Genomic DNA, 20,572 nt, shown 5'->3' with positions numbered 1-20,572 from the left:
TGGGACATGGGGATGGCTCTGCACCATTGGGTGGGCACAGCGTGCCTGGCAGGACATCCCTCCTGTGGCTCAGGAAAGCCTCCTTTCAGGGACTTGACCTTTCATTGCCTCTTGAAACCAAAATGTAGGTTAAGCCAACTGAGTCTGGGGAAGGCTAGGGGGAGAAAAAAAAAGTAAGGTGCAGGCCCACATTGCCTGTAAATGGCTTTGCCTGCTGCAGTCCCTGTACAACAATTACTCATATAGATGCAATCTCCTGGATTCATCACTGGCTGTGAGCCGAGGCCCTGTTCCCACACAGTGCTCCAGGCATGGTTATGCACTCTGCTCAGCCCAGCAGTGCATAGTTACCTCTTTCCCAGGGTCCAGGGAAGTTTTTGATGGCCTGTCTGTGATGAAATACAACTCTTCTTCAGAGCAAGGGTCCTTCGTCCTGGATGACCCCATGCTGTTCTCAACAAAGATAATCATATAAATGAAGTACAGGATCTGCTGCTGTTGGAAGCAACGAGTAATCGATTCAAAGCTGGCTTGCCTGAATGATGCCCAATATAAATACTGGAGAGCTGCAACGATTAATTGATCTATCTCATGAACACAGCTGTGAATCATTTATACGTTTGTCAGCGGGGAGTGCAGTGCACAGAGGCAGCTTTACTCCCCATTCATATTCTGAAGGATAAAACTCAATAATAATGTGGAAGGGGAAAACTTTAAAGACAGAGGATGCTTTGAGGGTCCTTGCAGTGTTGTCTGGGGCACATCTCTGTTTATGTTTCAGATGCTGCTTTATTTTAATCATTAGAAAAGCTACTTACTGGCCTTTACTTATCCCAGAAGGATGTAATTTTCTGTGTTGTTTCAACAATTGATGCTGTGTTGTTCAGCTGGAGTTTGAAGTTAATGGGTTTGTCCCAAGCGGAGGTGGGCAAAGTTGGCAATGGTGTTCTTGTTGGTGTTTTCAAATATTTTATGCTTGCCCAGCCAGTTCTGTTTTCATTCCTTACTCATATGTTTCTGAGAGAGAAACTCTATGCTAATGTGTAGGAATGAGGATGCAAGAGCCAGAAACTTTCCAAGGAGTGCTGGATTTTGCATTATTTTGAATGTGTGCATCAAGGAAGCAAGGCACTTGAAGTTTTCTGACCTGTCAGATCACTCACCAGTCTTTCTTATTTGGTGAATTTATGTGGGAACTTCTTGATTGCTGTAATTATTTTTTTTTTCTGGTGTATTTGCTGCTGAACTCATCTGTAATTTTTGGATGGAAGTGAATGCTAAGAAACAGTTGCAGAGAAGTGAGTATGCTGAAGGCATCATGTCACTCTTGGGATAAAATAACGATGACCCTGCAGGGAAGAGGTTTCACTGACTTGGCAGAAGAGATCTTTATTTCCCAAAAGAGTGAGAAGCCAGGCATGACCTGTGCTTGTGATGAAATGCAACTGCTCCAGAAGCTGAAGAACCTTGTAAGAGCTTCCATCTTTCAGTACGGCAGTGTGTGTCTTTGCAGACAGCTCAAACTTTAGCGAGTAGTCTTGGAAGAGTTATTTTCTATGGAAGAAAACAAAAAGATGCATTGGAACAGTTCTCCATAAAGGTCACAAGATGAAGATGGCCAGAATATAGCCACAGTTTAGTACTCATAAACATTCATAAACATTAATACCATTACACAAGGAGAGAATGAAACTGATCTAATATCTGGGAACAGAGAAAAAAATTTCTGGACATGTAGGCTGAGCCCCTTCTCCTGCCGAGCCAGGCTGCTGCTTTTGAGTAAGTATGTACCATATAATCTGCTCCCTGCAGATGGTACAAAGACACTGGTATTAAAGCTGACTCATGACTTTTCCTGATTGAAGATGAGAAAGAGAGAGAGAGTAAACGAAGATGAAAGGAAAAAGGAAAGGGAATGATGATGTTAGCTATGCAGATAATATAGATCCTAAGTTTTCAAAAGCATTTGGGCAGAAAGGACTATAACATTAGCAGAGAAATGGAGGCCCTGGTGCCAGAGAGATCACATTTTATTTTACAGTGTCCTGCTTAGGGAAAGTAGTAGTAGTTAGCAAAAGTCCTGCAGTGGAGCTGAGCGGAGCTGAGGTCTCTCCCTCCTAACTATGGCTGTCCCAGTGACTGATAACCTCCATCAGGCTTCTCTGTGCCTTTCAGTCTGAGCTGTCACGTCCTACTGACAGACTGATGGACCAGGAAGTATGATGATGCCCTGCAGAGGAGTGCCCAGGGAGACTGTGTGCGCCACTGTGGAGCTGGGTCAGATACCCCCACCACATTCTGCCCATCATGGCTCAACCAGGTCTTATGGGAGGCCGCAGAAGATTAATTTCTGTGCCCTGGGTCATGTGCACAGCACATCCAGGCACCAAGAGAGCACCTGTGAAAGGAGCGGAGGCACCAGTTCAGGGTCTCAGCTGCACTCCACCACTCTCATACAAGTCTCTTTTGGCTTGGGGGAGCAGGAGATAGCAGGGCCATGGGCCTCAAACATTAGGTACTTCATGGCAGGGCAGGGACCCATTTGCTTTCCTTGGTTTCCAATCCCTGGGCAGCTGCAACATGTCAGGAGCAAGGGTGGGCTTGATCCTCTCCACCCCTTCCCAGGTACCAGCCCTGCAGAGCTCAGTGCTGTGCAGCTCCAGGCAGCAGTGCTGAGTCTGGAGAACCAAGCACAAAGGAGGCAGCAGGGTCAGGGGAGGACAGGCAGGCCTTTCCATTTGGGTACTTGTGCAAGCATGATTCTTGTTTTCTCTTTCCAAGACAAGCAGTTAGACCCTGTGTAAAACTAGCTGCTGATCCATTATGTCCTGCTCCCATTCTGCTTGTCCTCAGCAGAGACTGGAATGTCTTGAGGGTGGACTTTCTCCCCAGGCTGCAACGTGCTCTCAACAACTTCTCCTGCCCTCAGCTGTGCAGCATATTTGCCAGGGAGCCTCTTGCCTGTGCTGCTCTAGGGATGCAGTGTGCACATTGGCCTCGCTGCTTACAGCCCTCCGCAGATCGAACCTGCCCACAGAGCTTTGCAGTGCTTTTGCTGCGGGATTCTGGCTGGGTACTGCTGAGTACAAGGATGTCAGGCTTTGTGGAGAAGAGACTCCTGTCACCTCCTCCTCTTGCTCTGCAAAAAGAGTCATGGCAGGGGAGAGATATGCTGCCCACAAGAAGAGCTGCAGGCTCACAGAAAGATTGTGTGGTCTTCACAGGCAGCACTTCCAATCCAGCATGCAGACCGAGCCCACATCCCACCAGCTTGTTCCAGAAGAGCAGGAAGAAGTAATGGCAAGCACTGCAAGCTGTTGGATTGAGATCAAAGGAGAAAGGGGAAGCAGCAACTCCTATTCTCTCCCTGCACAGTGCCCACCCCAGGCACAGCACAGAGGAATTTACAGCCTCCCTCTTTCACTGAGTGATAGTCAAGGGTCTTTATCTGAATCTTCCTGGGACAAGTCCTCATGCATGTGTACTCGTCTAGGTAAGAGGCTGGCACAGAGGTGAGGTGTACACTGCTTCATAAGTAGAACAAAACTGAAAGGTGTCATCCAAGAAGCATGGATAAAGGTGACATTCTGGAGCCCTCAGACCCCTCCACATCCCACAGGCTGAGCACCTGAGTTTACATCTGGAGGTTCACTTGTGCCACAGGCACAGAAGCAAAGAGAATTTTCCTGCAGGAAAACCACAATATCCGGTTCCCATAGCTGGGGTTGTTTAGGAGGGCTTGAGTCTGTCTTTTGCAAAAGCCATGGTCAGGGAAAACAGCTACTCCCTGGTGAGACACGGCTACATTGTGCAGTGTTGAAGTGTAAAATGAAATGCTAAGGCATTGTTGCTGCCATAAATACACACTGTTAGCTTTAGCACTTCCCTGAGCCATCTTGCCTCGTGCACACAGTCCTGTCTGAGTTCTTTTTATGACAGCTCCTGGGCTTTTGAGATCAATTTGTCTTGCTGACCAACCTTAAACAGTTAAGAAGCAATTGGGCTTGTTTAAGGAAGGAAATGTTTTGATCTGCAGATATTTTCATAATGAAACTGAATTTATACCAGAGTATTTATGCAGGCCTGGCTTTCCACTGTTTTTCCTCCAGCACAGATCTCAAGACATTTCTTAGCATTCTGATCTGATGCAAGATTAAAGTCCACTGAAATATTAGAGCAAACCAAGTTTGAACATTAAATGCTTGGTCTAAAATTCTAGTGGGTAATAAACTCCCTGCTGTGGTGTAAGGGGCTGTGAGATACAATTGCTCCCTGAAGCCAGGTCCTCTCCACTGTTCATTGCAGTGGGGAGTCAGCTTCTGCTCTTGCAGCTACATGGAGACAGGTTGGGATGCTGTCATCTATGTGGTTTCCCATCCACCAGGGATGTGGTATTGGAGCAGAAGTCTAACACTGGGAGAAAGATACAAGGCCCTGTGTCCTTCCTGTAGCAAAACTTTTACCAGGTTTTAGATCAGCAGGGCAGATCGTGTGGCTTTTGACCATGGTGTGAGCTGGCTGGAGCAGGTAGGATGTTAACAGCAATGGCTGGGATTGAGCTATGCATTCAACACTGGAAATAACCCCAAGATGTGTGTGGAAGGAGGGCCTATACTGACTATAATACTTAGTAAGGGCCTTGGCTTTATAGGACAACTTGACCTCTTGACAGAAATTAAATTTTAAGATCGTTTAGGGGATAATTCTACTGCAGTCTCATGGTACCAAATAAGTGAACTATAATAAAATCTGAGAAGAACATTTCTGCAGTAGGTGCTTCTTTCTGAATTTAGAGAATAAAATAACAAATATTTTGAACGAATGCCATGTATTTTACTGCTGAGGAGAGTTCTCTGCCACTGTGTTAGACTGCAGCCTGTGAAAGCTAGCTCAAATAGCCTGAGTACAAAAAGCAACTTATAGTTTTAGTACCATTTAGTACTTGTGCTCCAATTCCAGGTTCCCAGGCACTTCAGCAGCATCAGCTGGGCTTCTCAGTGTCCTGAGGAAGTCAGTATCTGAGCATTGTTTCACAGCTGGCAGCTCAGGCTCAGAAGCAACACTTGCCAAGGCTCACACTGTGAGTCAGGGGCAATAATAACTATCTTCCACTTTCATCTCTGTGCTTGAACCCATCGAATGGTGCTTCCTCCAGGCAGATTTAGTAACCTGAGATGTACTGCATCACCTTGGCTGAGAGAGCTCTCTGTGATCTCTGCAAACCTTCCTTTGGTTCATCAACCACAAAGAACAGTGCTACAGGCATCCATGGCAGCAGCTAAGGTCTGCTGAGTCTCATCAACCCAATGCAGCTTTGATGCTTTAGAACCCCAAATTCAGACAGAAACCTGTAGAATTCCCTCTACAGAGCCCTAGTTGAGCTGCTATGGCTGGGAATCCATGTGAGCTTTTCTGGGCTATGGTTTCTTGCAGAAGTCTTACCTGCAGTCTTGGCTGCTCTTGGCAAATGAGTGTTTGTCATTTAGTGTTGTGTAATGCAGAGTGAGAATCTGTTTCCACAGTACATGCACCAGTTTAGGCTTCACCCCAAGCCACACAGCACTTAGCATGGAGTTCCACGTAAGATCTCAGTCTCCCTTGCAGTGTGGCAAGTGCAGAAGTGGCACTTCTCAGTTTTCTGAGGTCTTCAGAGCATTTTCGTGCAAATGCTAAAGGAAGGAGAAGCTCTGTAAATGGAAGCTTCCCTTCAGAGAGTTCCCTCTGAGTTTTGTGTGTTGAAGTCTTCGGTTTCAACAAGAGATGGTGGCTGGAGGATCCCTAGGACAGAAACTGGAGATTAGGCCACAAAAGCTGTGAGTCACTCATGGGGCAGCAGTCAGCCCCAGGGCCTTGTTGGTACAAGCTGTCCCTTGCTTCTGCATGTGGAATAGGCATAAAAATGCAAACAAAGCTAAGGAGAAAGGACTGCAAAGTTAGCAAGTGGTGACCTCTCCATCCACAAGAAAAGGAAGCTTTTTTCCCTTGTTTGTGTGAATGATCTCAGACCTACTGTGCAGACTAGTGGCATGTAGAAAATTGCTCTATGCCATTTCTTCCCCTGGCACAGCCTGTGCCAGGTGACCTTCTTTGTATAAATGTTATAATCCCCTCAACCCCGTCCTGCTAACTCCTGCTGTTGTCATCGTCATCATACCCTTCCTACACGTTGCCCCTTAAAATTCTGTGTCTCCATTTTTCTCTCCTTCTTCCTTTCTCCCCCATCAGTGGAGAACTGAGGACTCCGTCGACTATGTAAGTACCACTTGTGTGTATTCCAGGTTGGAAAAGAGGGGTTTGGTAAATCGATTTGTGAATTTTGTAGACATAGTGCTGTCAAAACATACCTTTCACTCCCTTAATGAGGCTGGAGAGTTACATTGTGAGATCTTCCACAAGCAGCAAATCCAGAGAAAATTGGCATTTAGATTGCTACTAAACGCAGAAAAGCAATTGACATTTCCTATAATCTGTATTTCCAGCTTGTTGCAGTGCACTTTTAGGCAGGCTCAAGTGATCGAATCAGGAGGTGCATTCTACTTTCTGCAGTAGCTGGCCCACCAAGTTACATGGTAAAATTAGGTATATAATCTTTAAACCACATTGATCGTAGTCATGAAAAATAACCTACACTCTCAATCGTGACCTTTGACTGAAACACAGATAGTCATAAGAAAACAATCACATTTAAGCAGTTAAATCAATTTTTTCCCCCATAATTTTAAAATATAAATTTGGAGGAACAAACTAGAAAATGACCTTTTCAGAGTCAGCAATTCAATTATGTGCTCTACTGTGAACTTCCCTAGCACAATGCATTTCTCCTCCTGCTTTTATGCAGAGGATTGTCACTTGGAGTGGCTTTGTCATGACAGCACTGTGTTTACATTATGCAATCAGACCTTCTTTCATCCATCCCTCGTTTCTCTCCCCTCCTCCCAGCTCGCTTGCTTTGCTCCCGGTGGCATGCTTTTGCGTGAGAATTTCTCTTTGCATGGATCTGGGAAGAGTTGAGTTCTCTTGGGATGTTCAGAGTCTGCAGGTTTTGTGTGAGTGCTTCCCCCGCGGGTCCGTTGGCACCGATTGGACTGTGTGTCCACTCACCCGCACACACGATCTGCTGCAGGGGCGGAGTTGGGATCGGACTCTGGTTCACACGGTGATTTTGGCGGGGTTCTTGTTGGTGCTTGTTGATTTTCTCTGGGCTGGCTCGTTCTGCGATGGTAACATGGTGATTTTGATGAGTAAGCCTGGGCAGGTAACCTGAACCAGCAGCACTGACTGGAAATCAGCAGGTTTAATAGTGTGGGTGTTTGTGTGAGTGAGTGATGGGAAACTGGCTGTGTTCTGAGAGCAACCACAGGTGCACCTTGTACCCCCAAAGCTGGCAAGGATCCCCCAGACAGAGATAAGACTCCTGGAGCAGCCTCTAACAGCACCTGTCCTCAGTGACTCAATCGTAACCCTCTCCCTCTCTGCTCTTCTCCTTGTCTGGAAGGTTAAATAACCAACCTGGAGCCTCAGTCTGCTTCCTAACAGCTTCCCCAGCCCCTTCTCCAGCCCAGTTGTCTCTTGTTCCCTGACCTGATGGGTTATAACTGTTAATGGCCCCAGATCATTTAACAGCACCCACACATGAACAGAGAGCAGCTGGGAGCTGCTGAGCTTGCTGTGCTTGCTTGTTTGCAGGCCTGGCCAGCTGGGTTTGGCACAAGTCATATTGCCTCTGGAGGGAGGAGCAGTGCTCCGTTCTTTGATCTCAAATTGAAATACGGAGCCATGCCCTCCTCCTGCCCAAAGGAAGCCAGAGCATGCAAGGGTGCTAGCACCCTGCCGAGTCTGCCTTCCTCCCAGACCTCCCACTGTGCAGGTTTTTCCTTCTAGATCTTGCCAACCCCTTGCACTGACCCCATCCCATCCTTACAATGCCATGCCCGGCAGGCAGGGTGAAGACGATGCTGTAGTACTGCAGGTGCTCCCTGCCGGAGGCCCCCCACCCCTGCATTGCCTCTCTCTGCTCCCTGTGGCTCTGCTGCAAGAGAGAACTTTAGAAATTCCCAAATCAGCCCCCAAGAGGTTTCCACAGCCAGCTGAACTGGCTTTTGCCCTGGTTCACAGCTTCACAGTCCTCTTACTCTCAGGCTTGCTGTGGCAGGGTGGCTCTGGCTTCACAGAGGACCATCTCTGGAGCAGATCTCTCTCTTGGCAGAAGCCGTGGGAGAACACAGGTCCCTGGGAAGAACAAGTGTTAGAGTCAGGGGTTGAATTAGGCAGGTGAGTGTTGGAGTAGCAGCCATCGTTGTTTGCTGTCTCTGTGTAAGATGTGTGTTTGAGTGCGAGGCGCGAGTGTGTCGGTGTGTTGCTGTTGGAGATGCTGACCCCAGTACCCTCCCTTTGCTCACTCTGGTAACAAGTATTTGTTCTTCTCGTTTGCCTCTTCTCTGCCTTGTGGATGCGCTCCCAGGAGACAGTCATTGGAGGCCTGCTGCCAGAAACCACCTACTCTGTCACAGTCGCTGCCTACACCACCAAAGGAGATGGTGCCCGCAGCAAGCCAAAAGTCATCACCACCACAGGGGCAGGTGAGTGTGGGAAGCAGATGCCACAGCCTCACAGGGTTGGTGGTAAAACCTCCTGAGAGGTACATGGGGAGGGCCAAGGCACCTGTACAGGAAGAAGCAAGAGGGCTGGAGGCACTGCAGAGGTACATACTCTTGTGATCTCCAGCCCTTATTTTCAGTCTTTGCCACTGGATCATCTGAGCGAAGTGCAGCAAACAGATGGACAGACACTGCCAGGGCCTGTGAGAGAGCAATGAAACTCATGAGTTTGAGCTCATCTGCATAGCCCAGAGACCTGGGAAGAGGAAGCCTGAAAGTCCAGGCCCTCCTTCAGCCTTGGAGTCACGGCCTGTCCTTGGCTTGTTTCCATAGGCGAGTGCCATTTTTTGCTTACAGCAGTGATGCCTGGGATGGCCTCTGGCACAGGGGGCTCCTCACAGGTGCTTCTCAGATCTCCACCCCAGCTGTTGCTACTGCTGCCTCCCCAGGCTTACACAGCTGAGCCCAGCTGCTTCTAGAGCCATGGCAAAATCTGGAATGCAACAAATCATGTCATAGGAGTGCTGCGGACACAGCTTCTGGGTCCTGGTTATCCCAGCCATTTCTGTTCTGCTGTCTCAGTAGAAACTTATGCCGTGTGCCTAGTGCAACACAGGAGACTCAGCTGGAGCAGGGGCACCCAGGAGCTCATCAGGTGTCTTCCTCTGGATGCAGTCAAATTTGCCTTTGGCGGTGGCACCAAGTAGTTGACATTGACTTGTCCTCGATTTCCACTCACTAGACCTGTCCAACAGCTGATAATCCTGCTGCTTCCAGACAGCCACACCAGCCACAGGAAAAGTGTTTACCACTTGTTATTATGGGAATGCAGCTTGTGCAAACTGAGAGCATTTTTTCCTGGTGCTTTTAAACAAGGAACAGCTTGCCATCTCCTCCGCACTGCATATGGGGAGCTCCAGAGGTAGTTTCCACTGTCACAATTTCAAATGCTGTCTCCCTTGTGCCTCACCATGATGTATGCTCTGTTCATCAAATTGCTACAGCTGTCCTATAAACAGGAAAAGCTTCCTAAACATTCCAGTGTTGTACCATAAACCAGTGGGTCTTCCCATGTTGTGATGCACATTTAAAGTTAATATTTGGAATCAGCTTTGAAAATAATGTGTCCCTTAATGCTACCTGCTGTTAGACATTGTATTATGAGTGCAAGGAGGATGGTACTAGCAGTGGAAATGTAATTTTATGTCTCAAATACCTACAAAACCACCCTCAGAGCTGCTTTTGCACAGGCTTGACCTCAAAGGGGAGTGTTCGTATCGCCCTCTGATGGCAAAGTCGGGGCACATTTCTGTGAAATACGTTTTTCTCTTGGGCTCATCTGTAGGCTCATACATTTCACAACTGTCTGAGGGTATTTAACTAGCTTTGCCTACAATCCCATTTTCACTTTTGTGTCAGTGCCCCCCATCCCTTTGATTTTAAGTATCTCCCCTATCAGTTGATTTGTTTACAAATATGAGCTGATGTGAAGATGCATCCTTTTTTTAAATGAAGGAGATCAAGGTATTAAACTACCAGTTTAAAGCCATCAGTTCCTAACCAGTGACGGCAACACCCCCTGACTTGTGCAGCATAAGCAAAAATCCTGTGGAATGCTTGTGTTCACCTCTCACATCGGCACTGACATCATGAATCTGCTCATCAGCTAAACCAAAATGCATTCTGATGGCAAACAGCCCACCCAGCTCTGCTCGCTTCCTCTACAGATGGTAAAACTGCAAGGTTTCAGGATGAAATTTGTCTGCCTCCAGACAGATCAGGGCACTGGACTCAGGCTTCTGTGTATCTGTTGTGGTACAGTGTGCTGGGGCCAGGGTGGCCTGGTGCTGTGCAGTAACTGGAGTGTCTGAAGACCACTTACTAGGAGGACGGGATTCAGATCTTCTCTGAGATAAATATGGTGCTTTGAGTTACCTTAAAGCTTTCCTGTAAAGGGGGATGAATTTTGGGGCTGGATATGGCTGAATTTTATTTCCTGTTTAGATGGCAGCACATGGGAAAATGGCAGCCAAGAGCTGGCTGGCTCCAGCTTTTCTCACCACTGGATTAGGGTTGGTCTGCCTCTATCCATGTGAATTGTCTGCCATCCTCTTCGCTCTATTGTCTGAACTTTCCCATTTTCCTCAATCCTCATGGACTGAGCAGCACGGAAGCGATCCTTCCTTCCCCTCCTCCCAGGCTATAGATGGTCATTGTGTGTTTATGTTGCAGTCCCGGGGAAGCCCACCATGATGATTAGCACGACAGCCATGAACACAGCCCTCATCCAGTGGCACCCACCCAAGGAGATGGTAGGGGAGCTGCTGGGTTACCGGCTGCAGTACAGACGTCTTGATGAGGAAAAGATGAACACGATAGACTTTGGGAAGAGAGACCATCACTACACTGTAACCAACCTGCATAAGGGGGCCACATACCTCTTCAAATTGTCTGCCAAGAACAGAGCTGGACCAGGAGAGGAGTTTGAGAAGGAGATCACTACTGCAGAAGATGTGCCAAGCGGCTTCCCTCAGAACCTGCGTGTGGTGGGTCTCACCACTTCCACCACAGAGGTTGCATGGGACCCCCCAGTCTTGGCAGAAAGAAACGGCAAGATTGTCAACTACACAGTGGTGTACAGGGACATAAATAGCCAGCAGGACCTGGTTAACATCACCAAGGACACAAGTATCACTCTGACAAATCTGAAGCCCGATACCACTTACGACATCAAAGTGAGGGCCCGCACCAATAAGGGGGTTGGGCCACTCAGCCCCAGCATCCAGTCCCGGACCATGCCTGTTGAACAAGGTAAGTGCCTCTCTAACAAGCCCTATCAGCAAGCTCTGCCTCCTCCAGGACAGGGACCTTTGTTTCAGTTCATGAGGCTGCTCTCCCCTTTGCTCTGACTAATGAGATCAGGTACTGTGTGACTCCACATTAGTTTGGTGAGGGGAGGCTCAATGAAAGTTTCCTTATAGTTGCCTTTTGAGGGGAGAGAGGCGTTGGTAGTAGCTTAATTGTCTTTGTCACTCCATAAGCACACTTTGCTGTTTTATCTGTACATGAAAGGCTCTTGCTTGATCTGGAGCTGAAGGCTGGGTAGGATCATCTGCAGCTCCGATACCTGAGCACCACTGTTCTTTGATCATGGCAAAGAGCTGTGAGAGTGTGAGTGGAGGGGGGAGAGAGGATGGCTACAGTTCAGCCTACAACTTTCTTTCTGTGATGCTGGAAAGGATAGTAAAAAAGCAAAACTCAACTGGAGACTTGGTAAAAGGCTGCTGCTCTTTTCTCCTCATCTCTCACTTCTCTGCTGTAGCTGAACTCATTGACCTCTGCTGCTGTGTTAGACAAAGAAAGACTTGGAGCCCAGCTGCTGCCTGGCTCCCTCCTGGCTTGGCCTTACAGAGCTCAAATATCTTGTTTTTCATTTCAGTGTTTGCTAAGAACTTCCGTGTCAATGCTGTCATGAAAACGTCTGTGCTGCTGAGCTGGGAAGTGCCTGACTCCTATAAATCTGCAGTGCCTTTTAAGGTAAGGGTGGGGTTCAGAGGACAGGGAGCTCCGGATGTGGCAGTGAGCAGGACAGTGGGAAGTAGTTTCTTGACCTACCACATCATATGTTCAGGCCATCAGGCAAGAGACAAACAGAGCAGGACCACATTGCTCACTGGCCTGGGATCTTGTGGAGTTCAGATCTCCAAGCCCACACTAGGTATCCACTGTTGCTTTTGAGCAACCATTCATGTATGATGGCATGAAGTAGAGCACACTGCTGCTTGTCCTCCCTCCTCTTGCTCTTCTTAGAACAGAAGGTGGTGTAGTTTTTTTTTTATTGCTATCTATTTTGATCAATTGTAGAATAAGCAAATAAGCACTTGGCCCATGGTAACAAACAAGAGTGAAGAATGTTGGCTGAAGCATGATCAAGTAGTGAAGGCATGTGTTGGGCAGAGAGCAGTCTGAAAACAGGGATCATAATATTTCTGGCTGTTCATAAGCCAGCTAGAAACCGGTTACAGCATCCCAAATTACTGATGTTTTTTCCATGAGCAGTTGTAGAGATTGTTCACTGGCTCCTGATCAGTGCTGTCTCCTCCATCAGCTTTCACAAGTATCTTGTTACCTGTTATCACTTGGCTGGAACCTGCTGGTCAGGCTGGCCACTGCAGCTCCATGAAGGCTGTTGCACATCCTTGTTCTGATGCCTGACTCAGAGCTGAAGCGTGGAAAGTTACAAAAGTAAATTAGTAACAAGAGATCACCAGGACACAGTGGTCTGAAAGCCATCCAGTGAATTGAACTAAGAATGATTCCTTCTGCAACATGTCCTGTCTCAAGCATCCAGGTTGCCTTTATGAGTTACACCAGAACATGAGAGCAGATGTGTTATCTCAGGGAGCCAAGGACAGAAGCAGCATCACCCTTCCAGAAGGTGTAACAAGAGTGAGCAGCACAAGATGTGCCAGTGCAGATGGAACTGCTCGCTTTTCTCCAGTACATTTCTGGATGTAGAATCATCCAGCTGGCTGCAGATAACACTGATGATCTGATGTCTTCCTGCTCTTGTGTATCCCTCAGTGCAGATCACTAATGTGGGTAAGAGACTGGAATGTGATGGAAATTTCTGCAGATCTCAGTGCAGCCTCCTCTGAAGAAACAAGACCAGCATGTCACATTGCCAAGAATAATCTTCCACCCAGTCTCATCAGCTACCTGCTGCCTTTGCAAAGATGACCGGGGGTGGGAGCAGTGTGACTTCCCTTCCTTCTTGCACGGGCACCCTGGCATGCTGTGCCTAAAGAAAAAATGCAAGGTGTGCATGAGTTGTGTGGGATCCATGGCCAAAGGAATGAGGGGAAGCTCTTGAACTGCATCCACATCAAGTGTGTGAGCACCTCCCCTTCCTTGTTACTCACTCTCCTTGTTTAAATCCTGAAGCTGAATTACCATGATCAATAGCAGACAGTTGTTAACTTGCAGAGTTTAGCTGGAGCAGACAAGGCTTTGTGAAGACCTTGTGGTATTCAGAGCTTTCCCAGATGTAAGATACATTAGGATCAGTGTCCGGATGTCTGGCCCCAAGGAGCTTTACTGAACTCTGTTGCTCTGCTGAAGAACCAGTCTGCTTCATCTTGCCTTATTCTTGTGGCCACAAAGCCCACTTCTCTGTCTGACAGAGCAGTGCCAGAAAGGGACAGCATGACCTTTGGAGCATTACTACCACAATGACAGTGGAGTGGTTGGAGTTAACTGGGAGCCACGGGCAATGGTGGAGTGGTTGGAGTTGACTGGGAGCCAGGGGCATAATTCCTTGTCTCAGACTTGTAGCTTGGATTGCTTACACAGACAGTGACTCAGGGTCTGCCTCTGCTGCAGATTAACCCTCAGATGACACAGGAGCAGATGGCATTAGCTGCTTGCTAACTGAAGGGTAGTAATGCAAATGAGCATTACAAGGATGTTTCTCTCATAATGTCTTCTTTCTATTAATATTCCCAGTCTTGCAGACACACATGAGTCAAGAGGGTCATCTCCAGGTCACTGACTGTGCCACTTGAAAGGAATCCTTAACCTTCAGGACTTTGTATTTTTATAAACAAGGTTCACCTCTCTCCTCTAATTCAGGCACATGGGATGCTGAGGCCAGAGCCTAATACTCTAACTAGCATAGCAGATAAATCTCCATGGGAACAATTAGTATTATCTACACTTGATAAACAGTCTCATGCTAAATCTGTGTCCCAAAGGATGTCATATTCTACTTTAACAGATTTAATTAAAGTAGATATTGTTCTGACAATGAATAGTGAGGCGCAGGCGGGAGTGGTGCTCTTTTTTTTTTTATAGGGGATATTCTGGTACCTTAAGAATTTTCATTGCTACCAAATCAATAATGAAGGTTTGTGTCCTCCTTGGGGAATTTTCACAGCCTCTTCTGGTCCAGGAGATAAATTCCTAGTAAAATGTTGCCCAGCAGTGTGGTAGAGCAGAGGCCCTATTGTTTTCCTATTCTGGTGTGCTTGCTGAACGCTGGTCAGGAGCTTTCATGGAAAGTGCAAGATGGATACAGCCTTCTTCTTGGGGAAACTGCACTTTTCTGAGACACATTCTTCAACTTAGAAGAAGAATGCTGCATCAGAAGGTATTTTACAAATGGGGAGACAGAGTAACACCTTTTGAAATTTATTATTACACAGGCTCAGAAATAAACCCTGACAAGCTGGGCAGAGCTTTCTCACAGTGTATCCCACAGAATGTAGTAATTACGCCTGCCCCCAAAAAAGGCAACCTCATCTACTTCTTCACTGAGTAATTATCCTTTACAGTGTTGTAGGCTGTGTGTCTTTCCATCTTTTAGTTCAATATATTCTTTACAGCCTTAAAATCAAACAGCAGACCTTCAGCAGTGACATTTGGACCCACCTAGCTTTGCAAACCATTTCTTTGGGTAAGAGCAGCACACATGACATTTTACAGCAATTCATGGGCTAGTCAGCAATGTTTGGTAGTTCAGAGCCTTTGGGCCAAATTTACTGTTGAATTAAGTAGTTACCAGTGGGTCATGATGCAACCTGTAAACAGCATTCCAGCTTGAGCTCACAGACATCTTCAGCTGCACATGAATGTCTGTTTCTGAGCCCTTACGTTATTGTAAGGTATGGGTAGAGGCTGTAACTAATGGTGCATAACATTTGAGAAGAAAATTTGTTATGGCAGGTAAAAGACCCCAGAACTGCCACAGCAACTGTGAAAGGGAGTGGGGGATGGTAGAGAGTGCTTCAGAGGAGCATTGCAAATGCCAATTTCTCTGTCTTTGGACACAAATTTCTGTGCGTGGCAGCAAGAATCATCATCTAGGGTCAGGATTGAATCAAGGACTATTTTCTGGCCTTTTCCAGTGCAGAGCAAGCAAGGAAACTCTGAACTTAAGTGCTTAACCATCTCTTCTGCCTCCTCTTGCTCTCAGAGAACATCTATGTCCCCAGCAGATGCCTCATGTGCAGGCAGTTCGTGGGCAAGTGGCTTCTCTGCGGCCCAGGCAAAACCAGTTGGTGATACCTTTATTAGGGAAGACTTCATAATGAGAAATCTCATCTGAAAGGCAACAGAACTTCACAGTGGGCATTGCATCCTTCCTGCATAGTTCCTAATGTTGGAAGTTTGGTTTTGTTCAAGTATGAAGCTCATGAAGTGATATGCTGCTGCTCCCTCAGAGCACCACTGAGATGCTTTCACTGGGAATACCTGGACCTGCACTACTGCAGTATAAATTTAAGCAGCACAGCTGCTAAGACAACTTGAAGTCCAGCACTCCCGTCTTTGCTGCGCCTACTTCTGTGCAGAGCAGGGTGAAGTCTGCCACCCAAATATCTGTTATTTCAGCACTTTAACAAACATTTCTTCATTTTTACCTTTTTCACTTACATTAGCACCCATCTTACATGTCTTTGAAAAAAAGGAATTAAAGTTTATGAGAAAATATCTCAAGAGGATTCATACAGAGAAAACTCCCTCCAGCCATCCTACCTTTGACAGCCTTTCCTGCACATCAGGCAACTAGCAAGGGCTTTGTCCCTACAAACCTCTATTATTTGAGTACTTGGGACTTATTTTTGCATTTCATCCCTGTAGACTGAAGCATATCAACAAAAAAGACTTTGTATCTCTCCTTCATTGCTGTCTCTTCACTGCTGTTCTGTTACCTGTTGAGAGTCTCCGTTCAGCAGCAAAAAAGCTATCCTGATCTCCATGCAAAGTGACATGAAGAGGATTTGAAGCCTGCTGTGGCTATTACTTTTGGGATAACACAAAAGAAGAGCTGCAAATTCCAGGTCTGCCCTGGCCCCTGTGCTCTGCTGTCCTTCAGATCTCTTTCAAGGGCCTCCCTCCTCCTCTCAGCTCCAGCACTAAATACTAGAGCAGTGCTAATCAGCTGCCCATGTCCCAGTGAGCTGGCAGCATTCTACAGCTTTCTGCCACCTACTAAAAAAAGGTGCCTTGGAAGGAAAGTTTGGTCCCTCCCTTGCTGCCTGTGTCAGACTGAATGGTGGGCTCAGCTGGCGAAAAATCTGGTTCACTTCAAGTAATTTTTCTTGTGCAGAGCTGTCTTCTCTCTCTGAAGGCTACTGTTGGAAGGAGGACATTTTACTGTGTGGTCTTCGCCTGTGACACATAATAGCTGCCATGGTTTTACATGCTGCTGCTCAGCCATTGCCAGTTTTTGGCATGCTGTGTCTCTGCACTGCTCTCAGGAATCCAGCATTCCCCTGCCATGCTGGACTGTCACCAAGTGGAAGCAAACATGCTGGTTTATCACAGCTGGGGCACAACCTCTGGTCTCTCTGGTTCTCTAAACCACATTTATCTCTGTCTCCCAGAACTGTTTCTGGCTTTGCAGAGGCAGCACCCAGGGTTTCAGGGTACATAGGTTGTTCCAGCCAGGACTGGGAACGAGGTTCTCAGAGCAGATGGGCTGTTTGGTGTGGCTAATCCAGGAGTGCCCATGGCTGCTGTGTCCTGGGGGAGATGAGGGTCCTGCATAACTGCAACAGGGAGAAAGTGTCATTAGCTGAGGGGCTGGTGGGCCCAAAAGGGGAAGTTGTGCATGGGGGGCTGCCCCAGGCACCAACAGCTCTGCTCTGCCCTGCCTGGCAGCCCCTCACTGGAAGCACAGCAGCAAAAAGCAGTGTTGATCTCCTGCCCGTGGCTGGCGCAGCACCAGCATCTGTTGTCATGGCAACAGGGTGTCACACCTGCAGAGCCACTGTTTCGGGTACCAATGTGTGAGTCCTATGCAGGATTTGTCAGATCATTGGTGAGGCGTGTAACCCCCCTCCAGTCACCCTGCTGGATGGGGGTTGCTTTGCATTAACCATTCGATCAGGCATCAGCTGGTAGACACCAATTTAAAGCAGATGGGATTTTACACCAAAAAACATATTGTGTGTCACAGCCTCATGAGATAAGAAACACAGACCCATTCATTTCCACATGAGGGCAAAGCACAGCCATCTGGATTCATCCCCTGAACTGGTGCTGAAAAGCAATGTGTGTGGCACTGCCAGCCTCACTGCTGGTGCCAGCCACCCGGGCTTTGCTGAGGTGACTCTCTCTGCTCCCTTGCTGCAAGGCACAGGGAGCACGGTTCAACTCTCTGCTGGGGGTTGCTCTTCTTTAAGCGAAGATTTATGGCTGTTTACACAGCACAGTAGCTGAACCACCTGAGGGAGGGCCTAGAGCCAAATTGTCATTGCTAAGGCTGCTATTCTGAGTGTGAGTTTTCATCAGCAGCTGTCAGCTGAGTGAGTGTGTCTTTTTCCCATTCCAGATTCTGTACAATAGCCAGAGTGTGGAGGTGGATGGACATTCGATGAAGAAACTCATAAGTGACCTCCAGCCAGACACGGACTATTCTTTTGTGCTGATGAACCGTGGGAGCAGTGCTGGGGGTCTCCAGCATCTTGTCTCAATCCGCACTGCTCCTGATGTCTTGCAGAGCAAGCCCATTGCCACCAACAAGTACATACAGGAAGGAAAATTCACACTCACCCTTCCCAAAGTCCAGACCACTGTGCCAGTTAGGTAGGTGCTGTACCTGGGGGGAGGAGGCAGGGTGGGAGACTAGAGATCGGGCAAAGGACAGGGAAGACCTTCCAACCTGTGGGCTTTGGAACATGGGAGTGAATTGCTGAGCAGGCTACAGTACAGAGCCAGACATTTACCAGTAACATGGGATCACGCAGCTGGCTGTTTCTGAGCAAATATTTATGTACAATAAAATTAAGACAATTCTCTGACAGTTTGCCCTCACCCTGGTGGGCATACTCCAGATGCTACCAGCAAAAGCACAGTTGAGGATCAGGAGGGACTTTCTCTGACACTGTGTAATATCCTTTAAATAAATAATGCCTAAAGCCTCAAGGAGATTAAAAAAGCAACTTTGTGGAAGTCTTATTTGTTACTGCGATATCCTTGTGCTGAAGCACAATTCCCTCAGGGGTCTTGCTACAATCCGATTACATAAAATGTCCTTCTCACAGCTCCTACACCACCCTCTGGAGCTGAGTCTGTAGATCTTCATTGACCTAATGAGTGCTAATGGGAGTCTTCTCTGGTGCAGCTGGAAAACCAGCCTCTTCTTTATTGAACCCTTTTGCAGCTTCAAGGGTGGAGAGAGGAGAAGGTTGTCCTTGACAGGTGTATATTATTCGGTGACCTTCCAGGAAGGTGACTTATTTCTGATGCTTTCCTTCTGTCCCAGGTGGTACTACATCGTGGTTGTGCCAGCTGATCAGAGCACCAGCAGCCCAACTGCTCGGTGGCGGACTCCTGATGAGATGGAGCTGGACCAGGTAGGAGTCTGTAGCAGCTGCTGTAATGGAAGCTGCTTCCAGCTGGTCCAACATGCTTTGCCCAGGCCTCCTGGCAACAGCATGGGTGGAGCAACATAGATGCAAGCAGTACATAGATAAGGGGATGTGGGACATGAGGTGCCCACTCAGCCTTTTTTGGCTGGTGACAGCATGTAGGAAGGAGGCTGGAGCCAAGCAAGGGAGGAGCCACCTCCAAAAATGTGCCTCATGGCGGACCACACTTACGTGTCTCAAGAGTTCTGACTGGGACAGATCCTGCCTTGGGTTATGTACTCTTTGCAGCCCTTTTTAGTTAAAGCAACCATGCTGATTTTGAAAACTAGCTGGGAGAGAAAGCTGTTGTTTTCAGTCAATTAGGTTGTTCTGTCAGGACACTCTCCCTCCCAGGATAGGAGCTAAGCCCACAGTTTGAGTAAGGAGTTTACTCTGGTATCTAAAAAAACCTTCAAAGCTCCCTTCATGTTTACTTGTTAAAGGCTTTTAGCATTCACCAACCCATTTACCCCAAGATGCAGCTTATTCTGTGCAGGAGTCTGCCAACGTCAGTAGCATGGCACATGTGCAGGTGTCAGAAGAGTCACAAAGAACTTGTGGGCTCTTTCTTCCCCACATACCACCAACCCCATATTAATAAGGAAAAATTCCAGGAAGTTATACACAGAAGGGTCCATTAGTAGGAAAAACTTGCAAGCCTGAAGCACTTAGAAATTACGGAGTGTTAAAGCTGACTTGCTTATCATTAATCTGTAATTACATGATTGCAGTCATTTCCATGGGGCCCCAGCTGACACTGTGTATGGGTGTATCTGTTCTGCACGTGAAGCAAAATTGTGTGATGGAAAACTATCATCTTTAGGTCTCCTGCATCATTTCATTGCAGAAGTTTAAAGGTGTCACAGGAAATAGAAGATTAGGATAAGAAGAGACTATTTGGTTTTGAGCTTTAGGTGGTTGAAAGCTGTCCAGAGAATTTGTTTCTATCTCTGTTTCACCCAGTTCTGGGCAAATTATTTAGAACAAAATTTTCATTAGCAGCTGCTGTCTTGCATCTTCACTTTTTCAGGAGGGCTCAGTTTGAGATTCTGTAGCCTCATTTGCAAAGCCTAAGAATCCCCAGCTGCAGAGAAAGTCAATAGGAGCTCTGCTGGATACAGTGCTATAAAAAAATACTAAGTTTTCTTTAAAAACAAAACAAGCCAATGTCTTTTCAATTTGACATTCAAAATTAGTGAACATTTTTTAAATTAATGTCTCTGAGTCTCTGTTCTCCATCTGTAAAATTAGGATAATCGTTTTCATCTCACCTCGTATGGGTGTTTGGAAGATAAGATTGTTAATGTTTGTGAAGCACTTGTAATATTATAGTGATCAGCATCATAGAAAAGCCCATGAGGAAATTATTAATTTTGTCTTCAGAACTGAATTTGAATAGTAAGCAATAAGCAAGGCCTTGGGCTGCATAATGCAAAGAAGAAAACAAAATATGGAATAGCTTCTCTTTGATTAAGCACTGTCTGTCCTGTGTGTCGAACAAAGCTGGGGGGGTTACAGAAAAGCCAGTATGTGATCATGCAGTCAAGGGTGGTAACACAAAAC

General features: G+C 47.0%; 1 protein-coding gene across 8 annotated transcripts in view; it reads left to right on the top strand.

The window, feature by feature from the left end:
• Nucleotides 1-20,572, top strand: part of PTPRF (protein tyrosine phosphatase receptor type F) — a 382,202-nt gene that overhangs the window by 320,695 nt on the left and 40,935 nt on the right. For 3 of the 8 annotated variants that reach the window (XM_071750326.1, XM_071750325.1, XM_071750328.1), the window contains 6 exons: nt 6,226-6,252; nt 8,462-8,579; nt 10,830-11,408; nt 12,037-12,134; nt 17,932-18,185; nt 18,865-18,955. In XM_071750326.1, coding sequence (XP_071606427.1) covers nt 6,226-6,252; nt 8,462-8,579; nt 10,830-11,408; nt 12,037-12,134; nt 17,932-18,185; nt 18,865-18,955 — 1,167 coding nt within the window. The remainder of the gene's footprint in view (nt 1-6,225; nt 6,253-8,461; nt 8,580-10,829; nt 11,409-12,036; nt 12,135-17,931; nt 18,186-18,864; nt 18,956-20,572) is intronic. The other 5 variants (XM_071750329.1, XM_071750330.1, XM_071750332.1 and 2 more) reach the window with 3 other exon arrangements.

This window comes from Heliangelus exortis, chromosome 8, assembly GCF_036169615.1.
Source record: "Heliangelus exortis chromosome 8, bHelExo1.hap1, whole genome shotgun sequence".
NCBI classification, from domain to species: Eukaryota; Metazoa; Chordata; class Aves; order Apodiformes; family Trochilidae; genus Heliangelus; species Heliangelus exortis.
The sequence above is the reverse complement of the archived record's forward strand: the minus strand, read 5'-3'. Positions and strand labels throughout refer to the sequence as shown.